This window comes from Engraulis encrasicolus, unplaced genomic scaffold (assembly GCF_034702125.1).
Source record: "Engraulis encrasicolus isolate BLACKSEA-1 unplaced genomic scaffold, IST_EnEncr_1.0 scaffold_289_np1212, whole genome shotgun sequence".
Taxonomy (NCBI): domain Eukaryota; kingdom Metazoa; phylum Chordata; class Actinopteri; order Clupeiformes; family Engraulidae; genus Engraulis; species Engraulis encrasicolus.
The window spans coordinates 27501-53929 of NW_026945576.1; the positions used below are offsets into that span (position 1 = coordinate 27501).

Genomic DNA, 26429 nt, shown 5'->3' on the forward strand with positions numbered 1-26429 from the left:
GATTAAATTCCTGTCAGATCAAACCGTAAAAATGAAAATCTCTATTAGATCAAAGCAGATAAAGATTAAATGCCTATCACATCAAACTATAATGTTTAAATCCCTATCACATCAAACCGTAAAGATGAAATACCAAACACATCAATCTACAAAGTTTTTATTTATCTAAATTACGGTTTTCATGTGTTGGCCTCCCCTTCATGTTGCACTTTAAATGTTTTTAAATCCCTGTCAGATCAAACCATAAGGTTTAAATTCCTATCACATCAAACCATAACGTTTAAATCCCTATCACATCAAACCATAACGTTTAAATCCCTATCACATCAAACAATAAAGATTAAATATCAAACACATTACATTGCATGACACTGCATTTGGTAGGCGCTTTTAAACCAAAGCAACATACAATCAAGGACATAATCGTAAGCCTACAACACTTGCAGATACAAGTGCACAGTGTTTTAGCCTATTATGTCTTCAATTGTAAGTCGAGTTGGTTGAAAAAGCGTCTGTCAAATGCAATGCAATGTAATGTAATGTGCTTGATATTTAATCAAGCCTTTACGTTTAAATCAAAAACACATCAAATCATGAAGATTAAATCACAAACACATCAAACTGTAAAGTTTAAATCACAGCAGACATGGAAAATATAAGTATCAAATACATTAAACCTTCACCCATGTCAAACACAACAAGCCGTAAAATGTAGCTTAAAGAAAAGCCAAAATATGCATTGATTTGTGATGATTAGATGTAATTGCAATTAGGCATGAATACGATAAACAGGTACAGACCTTAATAACATCAGTATTCTGTGGCCCACAAAGGGATTTCAAGTCAGATAAATGTGAAATTGTAATTTGTGAACTCGTAAAACTCAGATTGCAATTCCACACACAAAGGGAAAACATGAAGAAACACTAACTAGCCTATCCTGTGTAGTGTGTACTGCCAGTGATGACCTCCCCACATAAACTCAGAGAGTATTTAGAACTCATCTCTCTTCTCCTTCTTCTTGTCGTTCTCCTTCTTGTGGAACACCTTTCCATCTGGCTGCTTCCTCCAGGACAACTGAACAGCTCTCAACCCCTTGGCCTTCAGTCTCTGCTCAATCTGAAGAAGAAAACCAGAGGTCACTTAGAGAACCAGTGGTCTTCTCAAATGACTTCTGGTGTGTGTGTGCTGGGCTCACCTGCTGTAGGAAGGCCTTCTGCACGTCAGGATCTTCCACGTCCACATCAGAAGCCATCTCCATCTCCACTCTCACGATCTGAGTCCTTTTCACAAGAGCTACATGAGTGCAACACACACACACACACACACACACACACACACACACACACACACACACACACACACACACACACACACACACACACACACACACACACACACACACACACACACACACACACATACACACACAGGTAAGATGTGGGGTAAGTTGACTGAGGGGAGGTTAGATGAGAAATGGTGCAACAATAGACTCACCATCGCTGATGATGTCAACAGAGCTGCTTACTGATGATGTCATTGGGCGATCGTTTCTCTCTCCACTGCACTGGTACTGACCTGCCTCTAGGGGGAGTGTGATGGTGATGGTCTCACTGGTCTTACCAGGAACTGGGCTGTTGTCCTTTAGCCAGACATACTGATGCCAGTCTGAGTACTCTGGTATGTCACACCTGAGGGTGACGACATCTCCAGAGTAGAAGGGAGGAGGAGACACCACCACCACTGTAGCAGCAGGGACAGCTGAGGGATGAGGACAAATTAGGCTAATACAAATTTCAGAAATGAAGGAGCTCTGAAGCATCAGGAAAAGTTGTAAACAAAAAGAAACAGCAAAATAAACTTCAATAAAACGTAAATGAAGTGTTGCTGTCAGTAGCTATAGGCCTTACCCATAAAGGACACACTAGTTATTTAGCCATTGGCCATAACCAAAACAACAGTGACATGCCACGTTTCAGTAATAATTGTTAAATGTTGACTGACCCTGGTATTCAACGGTAACAGGTGTGCTGATGTAGGGTGCCACTGAAGAACCGTCTCTACCTCTGTGGCACTGGTACTGACCCACATCTTCTGGGAGGGTGATGGTGATGGTCTGGTTGGTCTCACCAGGAACTGGGCTGTTGTCCTTTAGCCAGACATACTGATGCTGGCCTGTGTACTTGGGTATTTCACATCTGAGGGTGACATCTTCTCCGTAGTAGAGGGGAGGCAGAGGAGACACCACCTGAACTACAGGGAGAGCTGAGCAATGGAGACAAACACAGAAAGCATTTCAGTAAACATGATAAAATGGCACAACAATGCTGAAACATATAATCAATAAATACATGGGTGGCAATTAGCAGCACAAAAACAACAAACAAATGAAGTCTGAAATCAATAATATCATAAATCATCAATAACAACAATGCAATTTTCAAATCATCATCATCATGATCATCATCGTCATCATCATCATCATCTTCATCACCATCATCATCACCAGAAGAAGAAGAAGAAATGATAGGAAGAGAGAGGGAGAGAGAGAGAGGGCTGGGAAATGACCCAGGCCGGATTCGAACCTGGGCATGCAAGTCAATTTGTGATTGAGTGTCTTGGCATGCTGTGCCACAGCACCACCCATATGCTTTTACATGCTGCTGAGCTGCCTGAGGGATAACAGACTCACCTTCATAACAGACAAAGTTTGTAGGATGATCACAGGATTTATCATTCCACAGACCAGAGGACCAAATTTCCACACAGAGACCGTGTGAACTGGAGTCGTAGCTGGGTTCCCCAGACTTCCAGTGGCGAAAGGAGGAGCTGCTGCCATCTGACCACTCCCAAGCATCTCTGAACAGGCCGATCCAGGGATAGACATCCCCCTCGATCCCCTCGATTAGGTCTTTGATCTTTTTGTTCTCAGCCTTGTTCCTGATGGTGGCCAGGTCTCTGTGGTTATCTCTGCAGTATCTCTGTGCATCTGCCCAGGTCTTCTCCTCTTCAACCAGCACATAGGGCTGTGTAGAGCTTGGCCCTGTTGTTATGGACAGTAAGTCACTGTATGTGATTTGGGTAACTCACTACCCAAGCACAGTCTAACAGTCTGACATAACACGACAAAGGAAGAGTTTTTGCTGCAAAACGGGGTATCCAACATTTTTTACTTTTGCATTTTATTATTGGAAATGACTGTTCAGAAGTCCTGTCACCTATGGTTGAATTCTTGCCATTCAAATATTTTGAGAACATACTTTTTCAGCCTACATAAAATGCGTTTTGCAATGCAATGCAATGGAATGCCAAATAAATACAATTTCCCAACATTCTACAAAATGGATATACACCGTTTTGCAACAAAACACTTCAAATGCATCTTTATGCATGAGAGAGTAAGGGAATGTAGGTGGTGTCTCACCATTGTAGCAAATGAAGTGACGCCTGCTAGTGCAGTGGCAATCGTGCCACTTCCCCCCCTGGTGAATGCACCCACAGTCTTCTCTGCCGTCTGGCTGCCCTGCATCCCAGTTCCGGAACTCAGACTCATTCTCTCCATAGAATCCCTCATCAGCCAGAGACCACTGCCACTTAGGACTGTCCCCCCTCTTCAGCCCCATCCAAACCTTCCCCCCCGCCCCAACACTATGGATCCTACTCTTGATCTCCTCCACTTCTGCCATGTTGTCTGGGGTGGCCAGGTCAGTGAACTGATCTCTGCAGTACTGCTGAGCTGCTGCCCAGTTCTTTTCCTCTTCCACCACATGGAACTGACGTGGCACAGAGGAGGAGAGCCCACACACACCTAAAAAGGGAGAGGGAGTATGCTTATATATGTCTCATTATTTTGCTATTTTAATGTGTGTGTGCATGTGTCTGTGTCTGTGTGTGTGTGTGTGTGTGTGTGTGTGTGTGTGTGTGTGTGTGTGTGTGTGTGTGTGTGTGTGTGTGTGTGTGTGTGTGTGTGTGTGTATGTTCATATAATCTTTTCAGCTATTTTTGTGCCATTACAAGCTGCAACCCATCGTGTGTGTGTGTGTGTGTGCGTGCGTGCGTGCGTGCACGCGTGCGCGCGCGCGCGCGTGTGTGTGTGTGTGTGTGTGGCTGGGTGCGTGTGTGAGTGATTAAACACAAACAGATACTAAGAAATGCAGCAAGAAACCTAAATAAATAAAACCATACATACATAGGCCTACATTCATACATACATACATAGGCCTACATACATTCCTACATACAAACATAGCCTACATACCTGTACATAGGCCTATACATAGCCTATATACATAGGCCTGCATACAAACATACATACATTCATTCACACATAGCATTTATAGTCTACATTCATACAGTACATAGCCTACATGCATACATACGCAGCATAACACAAACACACACTGTACCTAGGGTGAGCAGGAGGACACACCACCCGTGAGCCATATCTGTAAAAAAGTACAAAGTACAAAGAAAATCAAAGTATTGTCTATATTGCTGCTGTTACACAAAACCTAAAATGTGATTACAGTGTCTTTCTTACTAGCCAGCGGCTAACCTAAAATGTGACTACAGTGTCTTATTAGCCAGCGGCTAAGTCACTTCTTAGTACTGAGGATTAAAATCAGTGTGACCAGATGGAACATCTTGAACATTCCAAAACCTCAAAATGATCATTGTTGGGGGGCTTTTGGGTGGACATTGGGTAACACTTTATTTTAGGTATACATCTATTAGCACTAATACATGCAATGTTAATGCCTGCATAAGTAACTTGTAAGGCATGTACTAAGCAAACACTGAGGTCTACTAGGTCCTTACTAAGGTTAAATTGGTAATAAATCCCTTATCGTGCATGAACAAGACATTTGCGAATACATGCTCAACAAATGTTTGATTTTGCTTTCTACATGCCTTACAAGTTACTTGTACAGGGAGATCGTATGTATTAGTGCTAATAGATGTATCCCTAAAATAAAGTGTTACCGGACATTGTCTTGCAGAGCCGAATGGTTGTTGGCAACTGAATGAAAACTTGTACATCATACTTTTCCCCTCATCATTAATTGTAGGCCTACAGGACAACACTATGGTACAAATACTGCTTAAACACTACAGGCCGATGCTTAAACCAAAGTAGCATATTGTTAAGTTGTTGGTACTATAACTTAAACACATGTTGCTTTACCTTAAACAAAAGTCAAGCATTACACTTTCATACCAGTTTAGCAAAGCACTTGCTCCTTTACGCAACACACAGGCTCCAGCTGTCTACACACCATTTCATACACAAGACACTTCGTTCAAAAGTAAAATCTCAGTATCATTGTAAAAACAAAACAGACTGATGTACAGGTATGGCAAGATTTAGACACAGACACTAAAACACATGCTTTCAAAATTAACTACTATTCTGCCAGTTACAAAGTTGCATTCTTTATATTACATTGCACTTAGGCCTATTTTATTTTGCATTGATTTGTTTTTCTTTGATTGCTACTATGCTAAATTCACACCTACCTATACTAACAATACTAACAAACTATAACAAAATTTTGTCTTCATCATCACGTTAGGTAATGTGAACATGATTTTTAGAAATAGTGTCATTTTCAGAACACATCCAAGCAAGCACTTGACCAAACTGACTGAACATGATATAATTTTGATGACGTCATGTAGATGTCAGCTGCATATTGTGTCTGTGGAAATGTATTGTATTTCGTGAAGAATACCTCATACCACCCAAACAAAGTATATTGACTAGGATTTTCATTACAGCATGTTGACATCAACCACATATTTATATCATATTTAGATGTTTGAAAAGTTGTGAATATACCCCATACACAAACAAATGGTCCATAAGCTTACCTACACACTGTTGTGTTTAAAGTGATGTACTGTTTGAGATATATTTGGCTTCAGTTTAATGTCCTGTACTGTAAGGTGCAGTTATGTAATGTACAGTAGGCCAATTGAATTTTGGGGTCTTGTGAAGATGTACATTCCGTGAGACTGAATAGACTGTTACAAAAAGAAAGACTGCTGTGTTTTGTATGAAGCAGACAGCTGTTTTAATGATGATCTGATTTGTTTTCTCATTTGGTGCTATTGTCTCTCTTTTGACATGAAAGTGAGGTTTTGACAAAAGATTGATGAGTTTTTATGGCAATGTTAAGGTTTTGATACCAGTGTTTCATGTTGGCATATGTGAAGGGTTTATCTCCAAGTGTTGAGAGTAATTGGCTTGTGTGTAGAGTTAACTCATATGAGCCAAATTTTGCAAATTGTGTGCAAGCAGTAGGCAAAAACAGTAATTGAAATGTTACCTTGCTTCTCTAAAATGTGTTGGAGCTCATCTAAAATACTTACTTTGATTGTCTAGTAAGTAACTGTATTATTTTTTTATTTGTGTTCATCCACTCCATCTGTAATAGGCCTAAACTACACTCCCCCCTCCCCCCTACGAGCTAAACTACTTATCAGTCACAGAGTGACAGCGCTGTCACACACCGGGACCCATTAGTTCCACGCCACCTCGGTCCGGCCAGGGGCTGTACTACTTGTGTCTTACGTCTAGCCTACACTATCTATCAAATTATGTAATGTAAATGTAAATAACAGCTCCTATTTAGTCATTTCTATTTAGTCAGTATATACGTATATATATATAATTTATAGCACATTTAAACAACAAGAACTGACCAAAGTGCTGAACAGTGTCAAACTAAAATAGGCCTACTAAAATTAAACACTAACAAAAATGAGATTAAAAGCAAGACAAGGTCAAACAGCACGAATAAAACACAAGATACAGAAGAAGGCATTCCACAATGTAATAACAAGTAAGTAAGTAAGTTTAAAAAATACTTCAACTGAAAACACGTAGCCTACCGGCTACCAGCATTCATCTGCACCGTGGGACAGCTGTCATTTTGAATGACGTAAGACAAAAGTATAGCCCCCCGTAACGAGGTGCCGTGGAACCCGTCACACAAACACACACACCCTCTCCCTCCCAACACACGCCCTCTCTCCTCCGAACAAACACCCTCTCCCTCCCAACACACACACCCTCTCTCCCAACACACACACCCTCTCCCTCCAAACACACACCCTCTCTCTCCTTCCAACACACATGCCCTCTCTCTAGGGGTGGTACGGTTCACAAAATTCACGGTTCGGTTCATATCACGGTGTCAAGGTCACGGTTTTCGGTTCTCTACGGTTCTTTTTTTTTTAGTTCATGATAAATGGTGCACTGGCTAATATAATCAGACTTATCACTAAATATCCTACATATGGTTTGTATAGGCTTATAATGTGAAAATGGTGTGACTTTAATTGTGTCATCCTCTGATTTGGTCTTATACGCTAATGTTTTAATCAGAGAGACTGGATAAGATACTCCTAGAATCTCTGTTTTACATATTTTTCTGGGCAGTACATGAATTGCGGTTTGCGATGGATTGCACGGTTCGGTTCGGTGTGTGTGTGAATTGTACGGTTTCGGTTTTCGGTGCGGTTTGTGCCATCCCTACCTCTCTCTCTCCCAAAAGACACACCCTCTCTACTCCCAACACACACACGCCCTCTCTCCTCCCAACACACACCCTCTCTCTCCCAACACACACACGCCCTCTCTCCTCCCAACACACACCCTCTCTCTCCCAACACACACACTCCCTCTCTCCTCCCAACACACACACCCTCTCTCCTCCCAACGCACACACTCCCTCTCTCCCAACACACATGCCCTCTCCCTCCCAACACACACACCCTCTCTCCTCCCAACACACACGCCCTCTCCCTCCCAACACACACTCCCTCTCCCCTCCCAACACACTAGCCCTCTCTCCCAACACACACGTCCTCTCTCTCTCTCATACGCTCTCTATGTCTGTCCGTCTGTCTGTTTTGTATGCACATACCCCCAGGTGTTGAAATGTCATACCTTCGCTATGTCTTACTAACCAATAGGCAACTCTGCAGAGCTGAGTCTATACCGTAACCACATTGTCACCAAAATGGAAATGACCTCAGTTTAAATGCCATTTAAAACTCTCAGTAATGTCATAGTGATGGTGTAGTTGTCATAGCGATGTTTTGGTGTAGTTGAGTCAGCAAAGAGTGAGTGGGCCCTCTAGCCCATGGATGAAAACACAACATCTTGACATTTGAGTATGTGTAACTAACTAACCAACCAGGTCTCAGTCATTACAACAGCTGGTAATGACACCTAATTTACATTTGACTAAGTGATTAACTAACCAGATCTCAGATGTAACAAAAGCTGTTAATGCTGATTTAGTTTGTTCGAATTTATATCACTCATCAAAAATATTTCTGGAAACGCTCTTACCTGGCCAGGTGGGTAAGGTGTCCTTTGCAGTAGAGGTTGAGTGTTAGAGGGTCTGTGGTCTTTTGAGGATGTTCTTTTCCAATAGAGATCGAGTGTTGGAGGCTCTGTGTTCAGCTGTGCAGGATGTCTTCTCTTTTAGAGGTTATCTCTCTGTCAGGATTGCTGCCTTCTGTCCTCTTGTCCCATCCTACCTCTTACTTTAAAGGCTAATGCCACACACTTACACCCACCCATCCAAAGCACCCTCCCACTCAATAATGGACACTGGCTAGCTTTGATAGAATACACGATAGTGGAATATATCATTTGAATAGAATACGGTGGAATGTATCATTTGAATAGAATACGGTGGACATGACGTCTGCTTTCTGATAAATGATTTACATGGGCATATCAAACCTGATGATCAAGTGAGGAAGTCTGCTTTCTGGTAATTGATTTACATAGCCATATCTAACCTAATGATCAAGTCATGGACATATTTGGGCCTTATGAGCAAGTCACGCAATGCAGGACAGGCTGTACAGTCTCAACCATCACAACAGTTAGCAAAGAGTGTGTGGGCCCTCTAGCCCATGGATGAAAACACAACAACTTGACATGTGAGTATGTGTAACTAACTAACTAACTAACTAACTAACTAACTAACTAACTAACTAACTAACTAACTAACCAGGTCTCAAGTCATTACAACAGCTGGTAATGACACCTAATTTACATTTGAATCTGTGAGACTAACTAACTAACTAACTCTCAGACATAGGCCCTACCCAACAGCTATTAATGCTAATTTAGTTAGTTTGAATTTACATAATTCGTCAAAGTCTTTCTGAAATCGCCCTTACCTGGCCAGGTGGGTAAAGTGTCCTTTCTTGGAGAACACCTGCAGTACGATAGGGGGTCTGTGGAGGATGTTGTTTCCAGGAGAGCTTGCGTGTGAAAGGGTGTGGAGAAGTCGTCTCTCTGTCACCACTGCTACCTACTGTCCTGTGTACCATCTTCTCTCGGTGTGTAAAGGCTGATCTTTTCCTGGTGACCCCCCTCCCCGATGGTGGAATATGTGATTTACCTGACGTCTGCTCTCTGGTTTTTGGGATTTGCATAGACCCATTAGGCCTGATGAGCACGTCACCGATGACGAATGCACAACATCATTGGCAACAACAGTTATGAATGCCCCTATACAAACACAAACACATACACACGTACACACACACACACACACGCACGCACACACAGACACACACAGACACACAGACACACACACACACACACACACACACACACACACACACACACACACACACACACACACACACACACACACACACACACACACACACACACACACACACAGAGAGAGAGAGGGATCTGCGTTTGTCATTTTCCATCATTTTCCAGTGAAACTCATCTACAGTTGAGGACGATATTATTAGCCCCCCTCCTGAAATTAGACATTTCTCTTGATTTCTCAGTAAGAATGACCATTATTAACCGTTTCTGTTATTCTGGAAACAAATAAACTGATGGAGATAATGTTCAATGAGTTGAATTTGGATTTTTCTATTGCTACGATGAGTTTAAACAAAAAAGGGCAAAAATGACAAGGACAAAATTATTAGCCCCCTGATCATTAATAGTCAATATGGCGCCATTTATGAACCAAAACTGACAACAGGCTCTGATAAGTTGCTACCTAGGTTGGCACATGCCCCACTAGGGATTTTGGCCCATTTCTTCACTGCAAAGTGTTCTAGCTGGTCCAAATCGCATGGATGCTGAGCATAGACATTAACCACAGACTCTCAGTGGGATTGAGGACTGCACTATGAGCGGGTGATTCCAATATCATGGTTTTAGTGTCCTTGAAGAACCTCTGAACTAATCTAAATGTATGCTTTGGGTTACAATGTTGTTGGAAGACCCAGCAATCCAGATTCAGACCCAGACTCCCTGTGTCTGAGGCTGAATAACAGACTAAACTTGATGCCCCACCACTATGTGTAACTGTGGAAACTGCTTAGCCTCATTAGACCAAAGAAGCATTGGACACCTGCCTAGATGATTGTTATTGACCTGGCCTCACCTGGAGGCTTTTTCCCCCACAAGAAAGACAGTTGTTAGGGCTTGTCATCATATTGGGCTTTGGGGCCATCATCACAGAAGAGCCCCTTTACTAAAGGCAGTGCATATCAGAGTGTTATTGAGCTTTGCCTGTGAACATTTGAAAGTCAAAAATGAGTTTTGAACGTCTTTGCTTTCATCTGATGATATTCAATTGCACCTGCTTTGATGCATGGATTTTGCTTCTGTCAGGTGAAGAAAGGCCTTGAATCATTATAAGATGGTTTCCACAATTAAACATGGTGGTGGATGCATCATTCTGTGGCAGCCTCAGCCACAGGAAACCTTGTTTGGGTGTACGGCACCATAAAAACTGAAAATTATGATAGAATGTGGAAAGTGACCTTGCAAAAATATGCTCATAGAGGGAGCTAAGATCTTCACTGGATCTTTCAATAAGATAATAACCCAAAACTTGCATCCAAAATAGTTCAAATGTTCTTCAAGGATACTAAAACCATGGTAATGGAGTGGTTCAGACCTCAATCCTTTAGATAGTATTTGAAGAGTGCTGAAAATGAATGTCCATCCTCAACATCCATGCAATTTGGACCAGCTTAAGTATTTGCAATGAAAAAAATGGGCCAAAATCCCTGGTAGGACATGTGCCAACATAGTTAACAACTAATCAAAGTGCCTGGTGTCAATTTTTGTTCATAAATGGCACTGTATTGACTATTAATGATAAGGGGGCTAATAATTTTGTCCTTGCCATTTTTACACTTTTTTGTTTAAACTCATTGTGAAAATGGAAAAGTTCAAATTTAACTTATTGGATACTATCTCCATGGTGTATTCGTTTCCAGAATAACATACATTTATTAATAATGATCATTCTCAATGATCAATGAAGAGATATGTCTAATTTCAGGAGGGGGGCTAATAATATCGTCCTCAACTGTACATGTAGGTTCAGCCTGATCTCCAAAAATTCCGTGCTCCTGGACACGGATGTTAAGGACACGAAATCCGTGTCCAGGAGCACAGATTTTGCCAAAATTCCGTGCTCCTGGACACGGAATTGTTTTCCGTGATGGGCACACGGAAGTGCTTTCTATAGGCTATTACCACAGCACTGTGTTTACTCTATCATTAGAAAATACATACCAAATGCTAATCCTAAACAAAATAATGCTATAACAATTTAAGTTGTGCCCTGACCAAAACATTCCCTAACCTTAACCTGTCATTAAAGACATATTTTTGAGAAATACCTTTTCCAGTTGGTTGCTAGGCTATCAAATTCATATAATGAATGAAGGAAAACTATAGCTGTGCCCAGACCAAAACAATCCCTTACCCAAACCTGTCAGTAAGCAATGTTTTTTTTAGACAAAATATTTAGCCTGGGAGTACCCATGCTGCCTTGCGCATTCTTTTCGAATTGCTGGACAGCCTGGGGACCAAGGCAGAAATCTTTACATCGAAACGGGGGCCAATCACAGAGCGAGGAGGCACGAAAGACGATGACGCGTACTACTCGACAAACGGAAGTTAGTTGCTAGTAGTTTTTTCGCGAATCCATCATGGCGGCAGCCGAAGCGAAGCTCTGGACAGTGTTTTGAATAGTTTGGAACGTAATTTCGCTTTGAAAAACGAACAGCGCTTAGCGTTAGAGTCGTTTGTCAGCGGAAAGGAAGATGTGTTAGCCTTACTACCGACTGGATTTGGTAAAAGTCTGATTTACCAACTCGCTCCGTTGGTTACTAAGGTAATGGGGGTTAGCGAGACCCCGGTCGTTGCTGTGGTTTCGCCATTAATAGCATTGGTGGAGGACCAAATAAAGGACGCAGTCGACCTTGGAATATCTGCAACACAGCTGGGTCAAGACGATGAAACGGCGATTGAGAGATGATGCCGTTATAAGATTCTGTTTGGCAGTCCCGAGGCCTGGCTGAGCGCGAAGTGGGAGGACATGCTAGCCACCGATGTATACAAGACCAACCTGATCGGCGTAGTTGTCGATGAAGTCCATCTTACTTATATAAATGGTAAGTGTTATTTCTTGATATCATTGTCCTTATGTCTGTACCTACTGTGGTTGTCACAATGTCACATTATGGGTTCATTTTCGATATCAATTTAATGTTACAGTGAGTAAAGGCTTAAGTAGCACAGCTTTAGTCGTTTGGGTAGGGTGCGCAAATCCAAAAACTCCTTGCAGTTGAAGAAGCTAGGGCTGCACGGGATTCAGACGTATAGCCCCATGGGCTCCCCCTGATTATATTTCACGTGTTCTTATCATATGCACTCCCCCTGATTATATTTCACGTATTCTTATCAAAACATGCCCAGGATCTTCATCGGGGATATAACTTAGGTGAGAGACAGAGAGAGAGAGCTTCCATGCTTAACCTAACTACCCCCTAACTAGGCCCTAAGTGTAATGTAATGTTTTGCCTTTTGTATGAATAGGCACAGGTCAAGACACCAGTCTGTCTAATTGACTGACACCTTTTGGTGCCCTGCCTGGACGGGTGTAAAATAAGGTCATCTGATAAGTTATAGGCCACAGCTCCTTCCTGTTACCCATATGCCTGATTAAGATCCAGGGTGATCGAAATATTGCGTGTTTTAATTAATACAGTTTATTTTTTGGAGCATATCCAGCAGTGTGCAGACTTGAGTAGCACAGCTCTCGGTTGTGTGCACAAGTATCATCAGCCTACCTGAGAAAAATACGTTTTTGCTACATTTGTTAAGCAGGCCTAACTTCAGAAGGGCAATTATTTTCCACTGCAAATGACTAACATCTCTACACTTTACTTGTGGTTTTCTTTTCTCAAACAGGAGGAAGGCTGAGAAAGGACGGAAGGCTTTTAGGGAAAGCTTTGCGAGGTTGGGGAACTGAGAGCTATCGTGAAACCAGGTGGGTAATATTAACACCTTTTTTCAGATCATTCTAACCTTACCTACCTAAGACATTTTATTTCACTGAAAACTTTAACTCACTCAACTCATTAATCTTTTGAAGAGCAGTTTTCTAATCATGGTATTGCTACTGTGATATCACACCTCTCACCCCATTGATTATGCAGTGTGACAGTTCTGACATTTTGACATTACAAAAATTACATGCAATAATCAAGTAACGCTTTGATGCTTTGGCATTGCTCTTTTCATAGTACAGTTAAAATATCATGCAATGTATTCAGTGTATGAAAAAGTAGGCCTAAGCGGAGTGTTCTGACGTAGTGTCCTGGCAGGGTGTATCTCACAGGCCAATGCACACCTCGAGAAAAGAAAGTTCTGTTGCTGGTGCCTGTTGATCTGTCCACCAAGTCAGGGGACAGGAGCGGTGTCCCCAAGTGTACAGGCAGAGTAGTCGGGGGAGTGGAGGTGGTTGGGGGGGGGGCAGGTAACCCACGACAACAACCGGGGGGGATGGGCTGACAGGTAAGAAGTAGTGGAGACACCAGAGAATAGGACTGTTGATAACCCATAAGCTCTGAAGCCACAATTCCTAACAGCTATGACTGTAATGCTGTAATGATTTCCATGTTGTGATGTTGTTCTTGTATTCTCTTATTTTGTAGAAACACCGGTACTGGCATTGACTGTGTCTGCGGAATTGCACTCAAGAGAAATTGTCAGGAGACCGCTCCAACTCCAAAACCCAGTTGACATCATTGCCAGCCCCAATCGACCCAACATCAGACTCTCCATAAGACGACTTTCGAGTGAGTCACTGGACTGTTTCGACTGGCTCGTGAAGGACTTGAAAGAGAAAGGAGTGGAGATGTCACCAGTCAATATATACTGCCGGACAATAAACACGAGGGAGAAAACGATGCTTAAAGAAAGTCTAAATGGCTGCTTTAGGAAAGCCCTGTATGTACATTTTGAGCCGCACGTGTCCAGTGTGGAGCCTGGCCATTCCTGCTGCACCTATTGCCACTCATTATGCAAGTGTAACTCTGACTGTTGCTCTGTGCCAAAACCCAACTTTGAAATACCCAAACAAATCCCGTCACCTGTCAAATGCAGAAATGTCACATTGGAAGAGCAGGGACTGGTCAGACAGCTTTTGGAGGAGTATAGGGATAGCCTGATTGCACCAGGTGAACACCTTTACACAAATGCCTCATTCTGCACTGGTTTCAGCAATGTACTAATTTACTCAGTTTTGGAAAGTCTTTGTGATATTTGACATGACTTATGTCATGCAGAATCTCCCTGTATTTGACATAAAACATGGCCAGGACATCCTACGCATTGTTCACAAAGTATTTAAAGATTTTGATGTGTGTGTGAATTCCCTGACATTCCTGAAAAAAACATACCTGTCACCAGACATGGACTTTCCAGTGTATTTTGATGTGGATGAGGATGCTGAAACCTCTCTAAGCAGCATTGAGTCAGGCTTATCCATGCTTCCATTATCAGATTAAGTACAGAGCCACTGTAAATAATTGTAAATAACTGCACACTTGTATATATTGTAAATATCATTCTGAATAAATACTTTTTACATTTTTAAACTACATGTTGTAATGTGTTCCCTGAAAACTAATGAAGAGACAGCTTGGTAAAGGAAATGATTTTAATGAAGGACAATGACTTAGAATAACAAACAAGAATAACAAACTATTTCAAAGCAAGAAAATAGAAAAGTAATTAAGTAAAACTTATTTTAATAATTTTGGCATTCACCTTTTTGAAGACGCCGTACCAACATTGACGGTCGCCTGTAAGGCAGCATTGGTGTTACCTGGCTAGACAAACAGTACAAATAACTCAAAGGACACTGCACCATTCATTCAGTTTGCTGCTCATCCACGTCCACAGTGCCTTGTGATCGAGCTTTGCCAACAAGTCATTTCGGAAGCCAGGGAATGCAGTAGATGTGCGACCTGGTTTCTGTTTAAAAAGTTCTGCCTCTTGCAGTGTGTCCACCAAGGTGAGGATGTCTTGTCATGTCCACATGGTGAGCTCCACTTGGTCTTGTTATGCCCAGCTCCTTGTCAGTGCCTGCCACCATCTGTTTAAAGAAATAAGTGGATACCAAGGCTTAGGTTATTAAAAACAGAATATGTTCAGATAATCTAGGCCTATTATTACAATTCACATTATGGTAAATTAATACAGTAAGGGGGGAGGGTTGGGGTGAGGGTCGTGTCAGTGAGTGTAGGGGGACTGTGAAATGCTCTCCCCTCTATCGATTGACTGGGACAACTACCAAACCGTGCTCATTTTCTGGACTTTTTAAATGACTAGTTAATGGCAGATCAGTAAGAAAACCTAAACAAGAACTGTTACGTTGTCTATGAAGAGATTATAATGTAATAGTGAGCGAGCATTGAATTTAAGGAGCTGGAGCTACCAGTTGGAGCGATTGAACAGAGTAAACTGGATACCTGAGTTGGCACTTGGAGTCGGTGGGTTTGGCAATGTCTTTTTCAAATCCCTCGGTGTCGTCGATGGCGTTGGCTCGCGTGGCCTTTTGGAGACGTTGCCGTCTTTGAATTCTTCCTCCCATTGCCTGAATATTAGGTGAATCCTTTCCGAGCCTGTTTATGACTGAGGCGCAACGCGAACAACATCTCATTGACTGTCCCGACACGGAGGATACAATCAAGCCTAGGAACGCCAGCCTGTTCGAAATAGTTGTTTCTTTTTTCACTGCGAACATGTCAGTTGAATGTCCATATGTAGATGGTGGTCCTTCTCATTTGTCTTGCACAAACGGCAAAAATCGTCTGGCGCCATTGTTGATTTCTAGACTGTTTTAGCTTCTTCAATTTCTGTGGCTTCTTGGAGACAAAGAAAATGGAATCTTGTACAAGAACCACAACTAGCTGGTGTGGCCAGGAGTGGCACTGCAGCTATGTTATCACAACCAAGTAAATAATGAATGGGTGCCAATGGGGCTGTACCCTTCTCATAGAACTATCTGCCTGTGTGTTTTTTTTCCCTGGAAACAATGAAGTCGCGTTCGATAGATATGAGTAAGTGAAAGCATTTGCCGACACGTTTGCATCTTGTCAAGTGTTAGATTCGTGAAAATGACCCTTATTTCAACTATAGCAATGACATAACACGTGACAATCGACTTTACGGCACTACGCCATTTGTTTTGTAGTTTTAAGTCTGACTTCAGATGTCGATGTGTTTAAAGTTATGTTAGGATTGTTGCGGACACCTGTTATTTATTGCATTTAAGGTGGTGGAAAAGCGGCATGTGTACATGGGGTAAAGGAAATGACTGCGCTCATCCTTAAGAATTTGGGCACCTTCAATTAACATGTTGGACGGTGGTGGGGGTTGAGGTGTGTGACCGTAGATGTCTCTGCTAGGAGGATCAGTCAGAGTACGTCTCTCGTCAGCTCTGGTCGTGAATAGTCGCAGAGATTCCTCAGCCAACAGGTATTAGCCGAATGCTAGCGTGTTGCAGGACAAAACTAACACGTCTTTGGGAGAACAAAGCCATGTCAGGAACCTTTAACTTGTTGCTCGCGGGGGCCGTGGCCTGGCCTATAGCCTGATAGAGAGGAGCATTCCATAGGGAAGGCCTACGCAGTTTGAGGTCAGAGTGCCTACTGAGGGAAGGGAGACGGTGGCTTTTATTTCCCGTTTGTAAACAATCCCTGTCTGCGTGCACAGTCAGGGGTCCCTCTTCAACCTCTCTGACTGTTGGAAACTGACTGCTTTCACTCAAAAAATGTGCTCACGTGGTTGGCTGCTTAGCATCTTGCCCCTCCTCACATTGTGAATGTTTGTAAACGGAAAACCTATCTATAGCCTCCAGGTCCTAGCTCTGCCTGTACAGTGACATGCTTCAGCCTGCAAGGGGCACAAGGGGACGTCTCTCTCTCTCTCTCTCTCTCTCTCTCTCTCTCTCTCTCTCTCTCTCTCTCTCTCTCTCTCTCTCTCTCTCCACCACCCCCAAACACACATTCTCATAGAGATAGAGATAGAGATAGAGATAGAGAGAGAGCTCTATCACCCCCCCCCCCCAAACAAACACACACACACACACACCACACACACACACACACACACACACACACACACACACACACACACACACACACACACACACACACACACACACACACACACAAAGCTTTCACTGGGTCCACGACATGGGGAATCGGTCAGTTCTAGGTCCTCCCTTTTCCTGGCCTGGGGACAACTGACCCTTTTGGGCCGGCACAGCCGCGTACACACAGTCCCGAACATAGCGCTCTCTCTCTCTCTCTCTCTCTCTCTCTCTGACACCATCGATTTGCATCTTTCAATGACAGTGTTATCTGTGTGATGCTTCGAGGAACTAGAACACACAGCATATGCAAAGGTGCTGGCATCAGTAGCACACAAATGACACAATGACTCTCTCTCTCTCTCTCTCTCTCTCTCTCTCTCTCTCTCTCTCTCTCTCTCTCTCGCTTGCTCTCTCTCTCTCTCTCTCGGAAGTTTAAGATATCTTCTCTGTGCTTTAAGGAAGGACACAAGGTCTGTGTTGTGATGCTTTGGTCAGTTCTGCACAGTCAAACACACCTGCAATGATGTCACAGTTCAATAAGGCTCAGCATCACCATAGTTACTACATTTTAAATCTTTATTTAATAGATACATGTATGGATTCAACATCACAGTTATTTCATTTTAAATCTTGATCTAATAGACACACACACACACATGGCAGACTATTTAATTTTAAATATGTATTTAATAGACACACACACACATATGGCAGCCTATTTAATTTTAAATCTTTATCTAATAGACACACACACATATGGCAGCCTATTTCATTTTAAATATGTATTTAATACATGCATGGATCCAACAACAACACTGTCATTGATCATCATGAACAAATTGATCAAATCATCTCTGTTGTGTTGATATACGTACAGTATCCTCTTCATTAATCAGTGTAATATTGATCATATAATCTTCATTCGTCAGTATTAATCATATAATCTGTATTGCATTGCTATTACATAGGCCAGAGATGGGCAACTTTTATGATGAGGAGGGCCACATTTTTTCATCGCCACCATCGGAGGGCCACAAGACCTCAAATCTGACTGCCACTTGAGTTTGAGGTGCTGTTGGTTGCTCACTGACTAGTGACAGCCCATATAGTTTGGAGGGAATAGAAATGTACTCTATTGGCGAACAGTATAATTACAAAGGATTGATTCAGTTGTCATTAAAAAAAGGTCATTATTTTTATAAGTAATGTCTTATCTACGGGCCGCACCGAGTGATGAGGCGGGCCGCATGTGGCCCTCGGGCCTCCAGTTGCCCATCCCTGACATAGGCTATTTATTCCATCAGCATAAACAAAACTGCCCTCTGTATTAAATCATTCTGAAATCTAAGGACTCAAGTTTTAATCATTCTGAAATCTAAGGACTCAAGTTTTAATCATTCTGAAATCTAAGGCACTCAAGTTTTTATCACTCTGAAATCTGAGGCACTCAAGTCGTTCTATGATACATTCAGACAAATGCAAACCATAATGCCAATTTAAAAGCAAAAAAACAATGTAACATAGCATATTAGGTAGGATATAGTGCTGCACATGTGATTTTAACAGTGTTAATAACTTTATGAAAAGAAAGGCAGGAAGAAAGAGAAATGGAAAGAAGCGACGATTGTTTAAACTTCCTGGACATCGTCTCCACTGCCTCCATCATGACGTATCCTGAAAGAGGAGAAACACACACACACACACACACACACACACACACACACACACACACACACACACACACACACACACACACACACACACACAGTCTGTCAGACATTGATACTGTAACCCTATACATTTACACACACCTCACTCACACACACACACACACACACACACACACACACACACACACACACACACACACACACACACACACACACACACACACACACACACACACACACACACACACACACACACACACACACACACACACACACACACACACCATTGATAAACAGAAACACACTTACACTCCTCATTGGTGCAGATGAAGTCCAGTGCCAGGGTCTCTTGCAGGCTGACCCACTGGCCACCATCTTTGTCGACTGCTGCCACAGTTTTGTCACATCCCGGCATTCTGTCTGCATCGGAGGCAAAGTTGTCGTAGCAGACTGAGTCTCCATTCACCCAGAACCAGAAGCCAAAAGTGCAGGAGTGGCGCAGGCCCAGCCACACGTAAGTAGTTGAGGCTCCTTTGGCCCACCCCTCCACCCAGCGCTGGATCTTCTCAGAGGTCACAGACACCAGGTCCACATGGTGCTCTCTGCAGTACTGCATAGCCTCCATCCAGGTCATACTCTCATTAACCAGAACCAGCTTGTCTGGGGAGAAAGAGAACAGCCATGATGTCAGTAAATAGCCATACAGTAGCCAAATAGGAGTGTGGATGAGATAATATAACAATAATAACATTAATAACAATAATAATAAACAATAACAATACTGAGGCACTCAAGAAGAAAAGACGGGGAAAAAATAACAGGAGAAATGTTCATTTGTTAGCAGTTACAACAGACATTTATCTTTCAACTTTCAGGATATTAATCACTCACCATTGTTGGTAATGTCAACAGACGTGCTTACTGAAGATGTGTTTGGGCGATCTCGTCTCTCTCCACTGCACTGGTACCGACCTGCCTCAAGTGTGATGGTGATGGTCTCACTGGTCTTACCAGGAACTGGGCTGTTGTCCTTCAACCAGACATACTGCTGCCAGTCTGAGTACTTTGCTATGTTACACCTGAGGGTGACGACATCTCCAGAGTAGAAGGGAGGACTAGGAGACACCACCTCCATAGCAGTAGGGAGAGCTGAGGAATGAAAACAAATACACCAACATGATGTGGTAGTATTATGGGATGGTCAGGACCAGGCTAATGTTATCACACCCAGGCGCCAAAACTAAAAAAAATACCGAAAGCAAAAACTGAAAGAAGAGCACCCTTTACTCATGAACAAAAATAAAGAGCATAGCAGGATTCATGACATTTATATGCTTTTGACTTCAAAGGCAGTCAAGAAGAAAAGACGGGGAGAAAATAACAGAAGAAATGTTCATTTGTTAGCATTAACAACTGACAATTTTCTTTCAACTTTCAGGATATTAATCACTTACTGTTGCTGATGATGTCAACAGAGCTGCTTACTGAGGATGTCTCTGGACGACCTCGTCTTTGCCCGATGCACTGGTAGCGACCCGCATCTTCTGGGAGGGTGATGGTGATGGTCTGACTGGTCTCACCAGGAACTGGGCTGTTGTCCTTTAGCCAGACATACTGATGCCAGTCAGAGTACTCTGGTATGTCACACCTGAGGGTGACGACATCTCCAGAGTAAAAGGGAGGAGGAGGAGACACCACCTCCACTGTAGCAGTAGGGAGACCTGAGGAATGAAGACAAATACACCAACATGATGTGTAGTTTCAGCACTTACTGTAAAATAGCGCCACCACCACTGGGGATAACAGAAGAAATTTCCATTTGAAATTTCCAGCAGTAACAACATACATTTTTCTTTCAACTTTCAGGAAATGAATTACTCACCATTGTTGGTAATGTTAACAGAGCTGCTTACTGAGGATGTCTTTGGGCGATCTCCTCTCACTCCACTGCACTCGTACTGGCCTGCCTCTAGGGGGAGTGTGATGGTGATGGCCTGACTAGTCTTACCAGGAACTGGGATGTTGTCCTTTAGCCAGATGTACCGATGCCAGTCTGAGTACTTGGGTATGTCACACCTGAGGGTGACGACATCTCCAGAGTAGAAGGGACTCTGAGGAGACACCACCACCACCACTGTAGCAGGAGGGCTGATATCTGAGACATGAAGACAAATACACCAACATGATGTGTAGTTTCAGCAGTTAGTGTAAAATAGCGCCACCACCACTGTAGCAGGGGAACTGAGAACTGAAGACAAGCATAAAATCAAGGCCAAATCAAACTACAACTGGCCAGAGATAAATAAACATGTGCATTTACAGATATCCACTCATTTTATGTATAATTAATACTGAGTTAACTTCGGCATGGAAGAAGCTAGGAACTATACCGTTTTCACACATAGAAAGCTTAGATTATCTGCTTTTACACAAGCTCAGCTTTTTCTTTTTCTTTTTCTTTTTTTTTAATTGTTTGTGGGTTTAACACAGAATATTCTATGGCTGTTCAAAAAAATGTTTAAATCTGATGAAACTCTAGCGCTGAAATTCCAAGCCTGGGATTCAATGTGTTAAATGATCACTGTGTTGGTGCAGGGACCTCTGAGGGGGGGATGATGGAAAAAGTTTGAGAACCACTGCCCAAACTCTCATTTCATGTCCTACCCTATGCTATCAAACCAAGGCGCAAAAACTCTAAAAGTACTGAAAGCAAAAATTGAAAGAAGAGCACCTCTGTTGATTTCAAGGCCCAATGACTCACCCTCATAGCAGATGAAGGGACGTGGTGTGTCACAGCTTTGATCATTCCACTGACCGGACGGAGATTTCATTTCAACACAGAAATCTTTTGGATTGTCGTCGCCATAGTTGGGCTCTCCATGTTCCCAGTGGCGAAAGGAGGAGTTGCTGCCATCTGACCACTCCCAGGCATCTCTGAAGAGGCCGATCCAGACCTCTCCAGGATTTGGAAATCCTTTGATTTTGGTTACCAGATCGTTCTCTGTCTGGTTCCTCAGGCTGGCCAGGTCTGTGTGTTCCTCTCTGCAGTATCTCTGAGCTTCAGTCCAGTTCTTCCCAGGGGATACCAGTACATAGGGGTGTGTGGAGTCTGTCCCTGTGTGGTAATGGATGTATCACATCACAAAGAGCAGCTCTACAGTCTAAACCCAGTTTGTATATGGTTTTATAGCCAAAAGAGTTTGTACAGAAATCATCAATAGGTTAACGAGTGAGATTTTAAATACATAAAATGAATAATAATAAAACAAATTCTCACCATCATAGCAAAGGAAGGGATAATTTCTTTTGCATGGGTGATTGTGCCATAGACCATTCTTTTGAATGTAGACACAGTCCTGGCCATCCCTCTCATCTTTACTTCCTGGTTTTGGCTGGTCTTCAGCCCAGTTCCGGAACTCAGCCTCATTCTCTCCATAGAATCCCTCATCAGCCAGAGACCACTGCCACTTAGGACTACTGCTCCCATGCTTCAACCCAATCCAGGCCTTCCACCCCTCCCCAACACCTGCATCCTGCATCTCTCTCTTGATCTCATCTATATCTGCCATGTTGTCTATGGTGGCCAGGTCAGTGAACTCCTCTCTGCAGTACTGCTGAGCTGCTGCCCAGGTCTTCTCCTCTTTCACCACATGGAACTGACGTGGCACAGAGGAGGAGAGACCACACACACCTGAGAGAGAGAGAGAGAGAGAGAGAGAGAGAGAGCGAGAGAGAGCGAGAGAGAGAGAGAGAGAGAGAGAGAGAGAGAGAGAGAGAGAGAGAGAGAGAGAGAGAGAGAGAGAGAGAGAAAGAGAGAGAGAGAGAGCGAGAGAGAGAGAGAGAGAGAGAGAAAGATAATAGGCCTACATAAACCATGAGAGATCATGAATAATGCCAGTTTTGATAAGAACAGTATTATATGTATTTAATTTGAATTCCAGTGTACAGTTGGGGCATCAGCTTGTTAAAAGTAGAGTGTCGAGGGTCTTACGGATAGGCACACAGATACGGCAGGACGCAGGAGATGGAGTTTTTGCGTTTTATTTTGCAAACCACAGTGAGCCATAGACCATAAACAAAACCAAAATAAACCAAAAAGTTGAAAAATATAACTATACACTATTTACAAAAATATACAAAAAATAAACAGGTTGCGAGGAACCAAAATAAAGTTGCACAAAAGAAATAAACTAACTAGCCTTAGGCTCGAATGCAAAACGGCCATCAAAATACTCACACATCTGAGTAGGCCTATATTATGGCAGAGCAAACAAATACAGGTCTTGTGTCTACCTGGCTCTCCCAGAGAATGAGAACAACCCCATTATGAAGGATGCCTGCCTCCTCCCTATAGGTGGCTAAAACAAATGCCTGAAGAAAAAACAGGGAATTTTACATAGGCAGTACATCTTAATTAATTTAAATCTTTTAAAAGCGCGCTACAACAAAATAAACATTATCAGGCCTTAACAAGAAAAATAACAAACAAATGCATGGCAACATGCAAATGCCAATAACCATGAAGTGTTTGGAGACTAACTGTCAACGGGATGGCGAGAGGACGCGCACACGCGAACGTGCCCAATGATAAAAACGTCACTCTCGCCAGCACGCAACCCTTTGTCAAACACGGAAGTGCTGCGAGACCGGTAAGATGAGAAACTTTCCTTTGCTCCAGAAACATTGCTAAATGTTCTTAAAACACTGCAAAACCACTCGTTTTAAATCATAAGGATAAACAATGGAATTAGGCATAACAAAATAAAGAAACAAAAGATGTTGACAAAACTTGGATTTCGTGTGGTTTGTGATTGAAAATGTATGCGCGTTTGGATGCAATGTATGCGAGTGTAATGTATGAATACTCCGGGTTTAAATGGTTGTCAGCTAAGCATGTGTCGACCCATGATGACTAACAAGACCATAAATGCAGAATATGAAAATGAAACAAACTGAAGTTCATAAACAAAAATAATAACTCGGGGAAAAGTTTGAATGGGGAGACTGGTTCATGCTTTCAATGGCGCCTGCTACAGCAGACGCCGTGATGATGACGCGCGCTCACGGGTCGCATCATCACACAGCTTTACCTGACAACAGACCACTATTAACAGCATTGGCGTAGCCTCTTTGTGCAAATGGGCCCACCGGTGAGCCCGTTCACTCTTTGCTGAACAGACTCAGCTAGGGTACATTATAACAACATTGCTATGACATTACAGAGAGCCTCAAGTAACAGATTAAGACTTGATCATTATAATGTTAGTGACAGTAAGGTTATATTAGAGGCTCTGTACTGAGGGGTTAATTACCCCAGGCTTCTAGTGGTTTATTACTGCAGGTACACTGGACAGCATGCAAATACGACTGAAACTCACCAGGCACACAGGATAGAGAGAGAAAGAGAGAGAGAGAGAGAGAGAGAGAGAGGGGGGGTAAGAAATAAACCAGGAGAGGTCAGAAGTAATACTAGGTTTAATACAGCCAGGGCGCTAATAATTATGTACATTGCATTTGTATGGGGTGTCATAACAGACTGATAACAGGTCTGATAATGACAACAGACCATATTTACCAGAATTATAGCCTAGCCGTAGCCTCTTTGTACAGACGACCCCACCGACAGGCCCATTCACTCTTTGCTGACAGACTCAAATAAATGCTAATGTAATGTGATGTAATGTCACAAGGACATTACACGTCATTACAGAGAGCGAGAGCCTCAAGTAACAGATTAAGGCTTGGTCATTATAACTTTGGTGACAGTAATTTTTATAACAGAAGTGGTTAATTACCCTGGGCCTCTCAGGGTTTATTACCACAGGTGCACTGGGCAACATGCAAATACGACTGGCACTCACCAGGCACACAGGAGAGGGAGAGAGAGAGAGAGAGAGAGAGAGAGAGAGAGAGAGAGAGATAGGGGGGATAGAGAGAGGGGGTAGCAAATTAACCATGAGCGGTCAGGAGTAATACTCCTTTTAACACAGCCAGTGGGCTAATTTTTTGCCTTAATTCAGACAAGACAGTTGAAGACTTTACAGGAAGTAAGTGAGAGAGAGAGAGATGGGGTGGGGTTGGGAAATGACCCAGGCCGGACTCGAACCCGGGTTGCCTGCATATGGTACGCTGTGTTAACGCGCTGCGCCACAGCACCTCCGCGCCACATCACCCCTCTGTAAGCAATAGAACTGCAAACAGCAGCACTGTAATCTGCAGGTACGCTGGGCAGCATGCAAATATGACTGGACACTCACCAAGCCAGGCACACAGGAGGGGAGAGAGAGAGAGAGAGAGAGAGAGAGAGAGAGAGAGAGAGAGAGAGAGAGAGAGAGAGAGAGAGAGAGAGAGAGAGAGAGAGAGAGAGAGAGAGACAGAGACAGAGACAGAGAGAGAGACAGAGAGAGACAGAGACAGAGACAGAGACAGAGACAGAGACAGACAGACAGAGAGCACATGCATCCGGTGTCTTATGCAGTAGGTGTCTTATACAGAAGCAGTAGGTGAACCTGCACTGACCTGAAAACAGGAGCATCAGCAGGAGGAAAATCCCCATCTCTGTGGAGGCTGAGAAGAAGAATGTGGAAGAGGTCAGACAGAGGTCAAACACAAATTAAGGCGGTCACAGCTCTGCACAAATGAATATGGCTAGCTACGCTTAGACCATACGTATATACAGTACAGTAGACAACAATAGATGATTTGTCTGAATGCCATATTTACATTGGATTATTTTCTCGCTATCATTTATAAAGCACATTGGGATACCTTGTTGTATCATGATGAATTCATAATGTTTCATACAAAACATCACATGAAGCATTAATAAAGTGTTGTTATCATCTTACCTTAAGGAGTCTGTGGCCAGTAGCTGGAGGTGTGTAGTGATGAGTTAGACCCTGTCTGTGTGTAGTAAAGAGGTCGAAGTGGTAGACCCTGTCAGTCTGTGTAGGTATGAAGCCGACCCTGTGAGTCTGTTTAGGGATGAAGTTCACCCTGTGAGTCTGTTTAGGGATGAAGTTCACCCTGTCAGTCTGTGTGTTGCTCCGACTGATACTTGATCAGCCCAAATGATACGCTCTGCCGAGCTCTTTGACGTTTAATTCCTCATCGAGCTCACGTCACATATTTATTCTTCCCCTTTTCATACAATGTCGTGTTCTGTCTGTGTGTGGCTCTGGCCTGAGTGGCATTGGTTAGTCATATTTCCCATTTGCATGCTGCACAGCAAACCTGCCGTTAACAATCCTACTGTAGCCAGCCCCTAGTTCTGCAGAAACCAAAAACA

The 26429-nt window shown here is 42.9% G+C and overlaps 1 protein-coding gene and 1 long non-coding RNA gene across 2 annotated transcripts; one reads left to right on the forward strand and one right to left on the reverse strand.

Moving 5' to 3' along the window:
• The first annotated feature begins 11846 nt into the window (after positions 1-11846).
• On the forward strand, positions 11847-15457 carry LOC134443086 (uncharacterized). Its single transcript, XR_010033567.1, has 3 exons — positions 11847-12477; positions 13277-13355; positions 14023-15457. It is a non-coding gene; the product is annotated as an uncharacterized LOC134443086 (long non-coding RNA).
• A 1460-nt stretch (positions 15458-16917) lies between these two features.
• On the reverse strand, positions 16918-25708 carry LOC134443088 (C-type mannose receptor 2-like; the record flags this gene model as incomplete). Its single annotated transcript, XM_063193024.1, has 4 exons — positions 16918-16967; positions 19451-19801; positions 21903-22256; positions 25661-25708. Coding segments are annotated over 4 exons (803 nt in total), but the record flags the coding sequence as incomplete, so codon positions are not given.
• Positions 25709-26429: the final 721 nt, after the last annotated feature.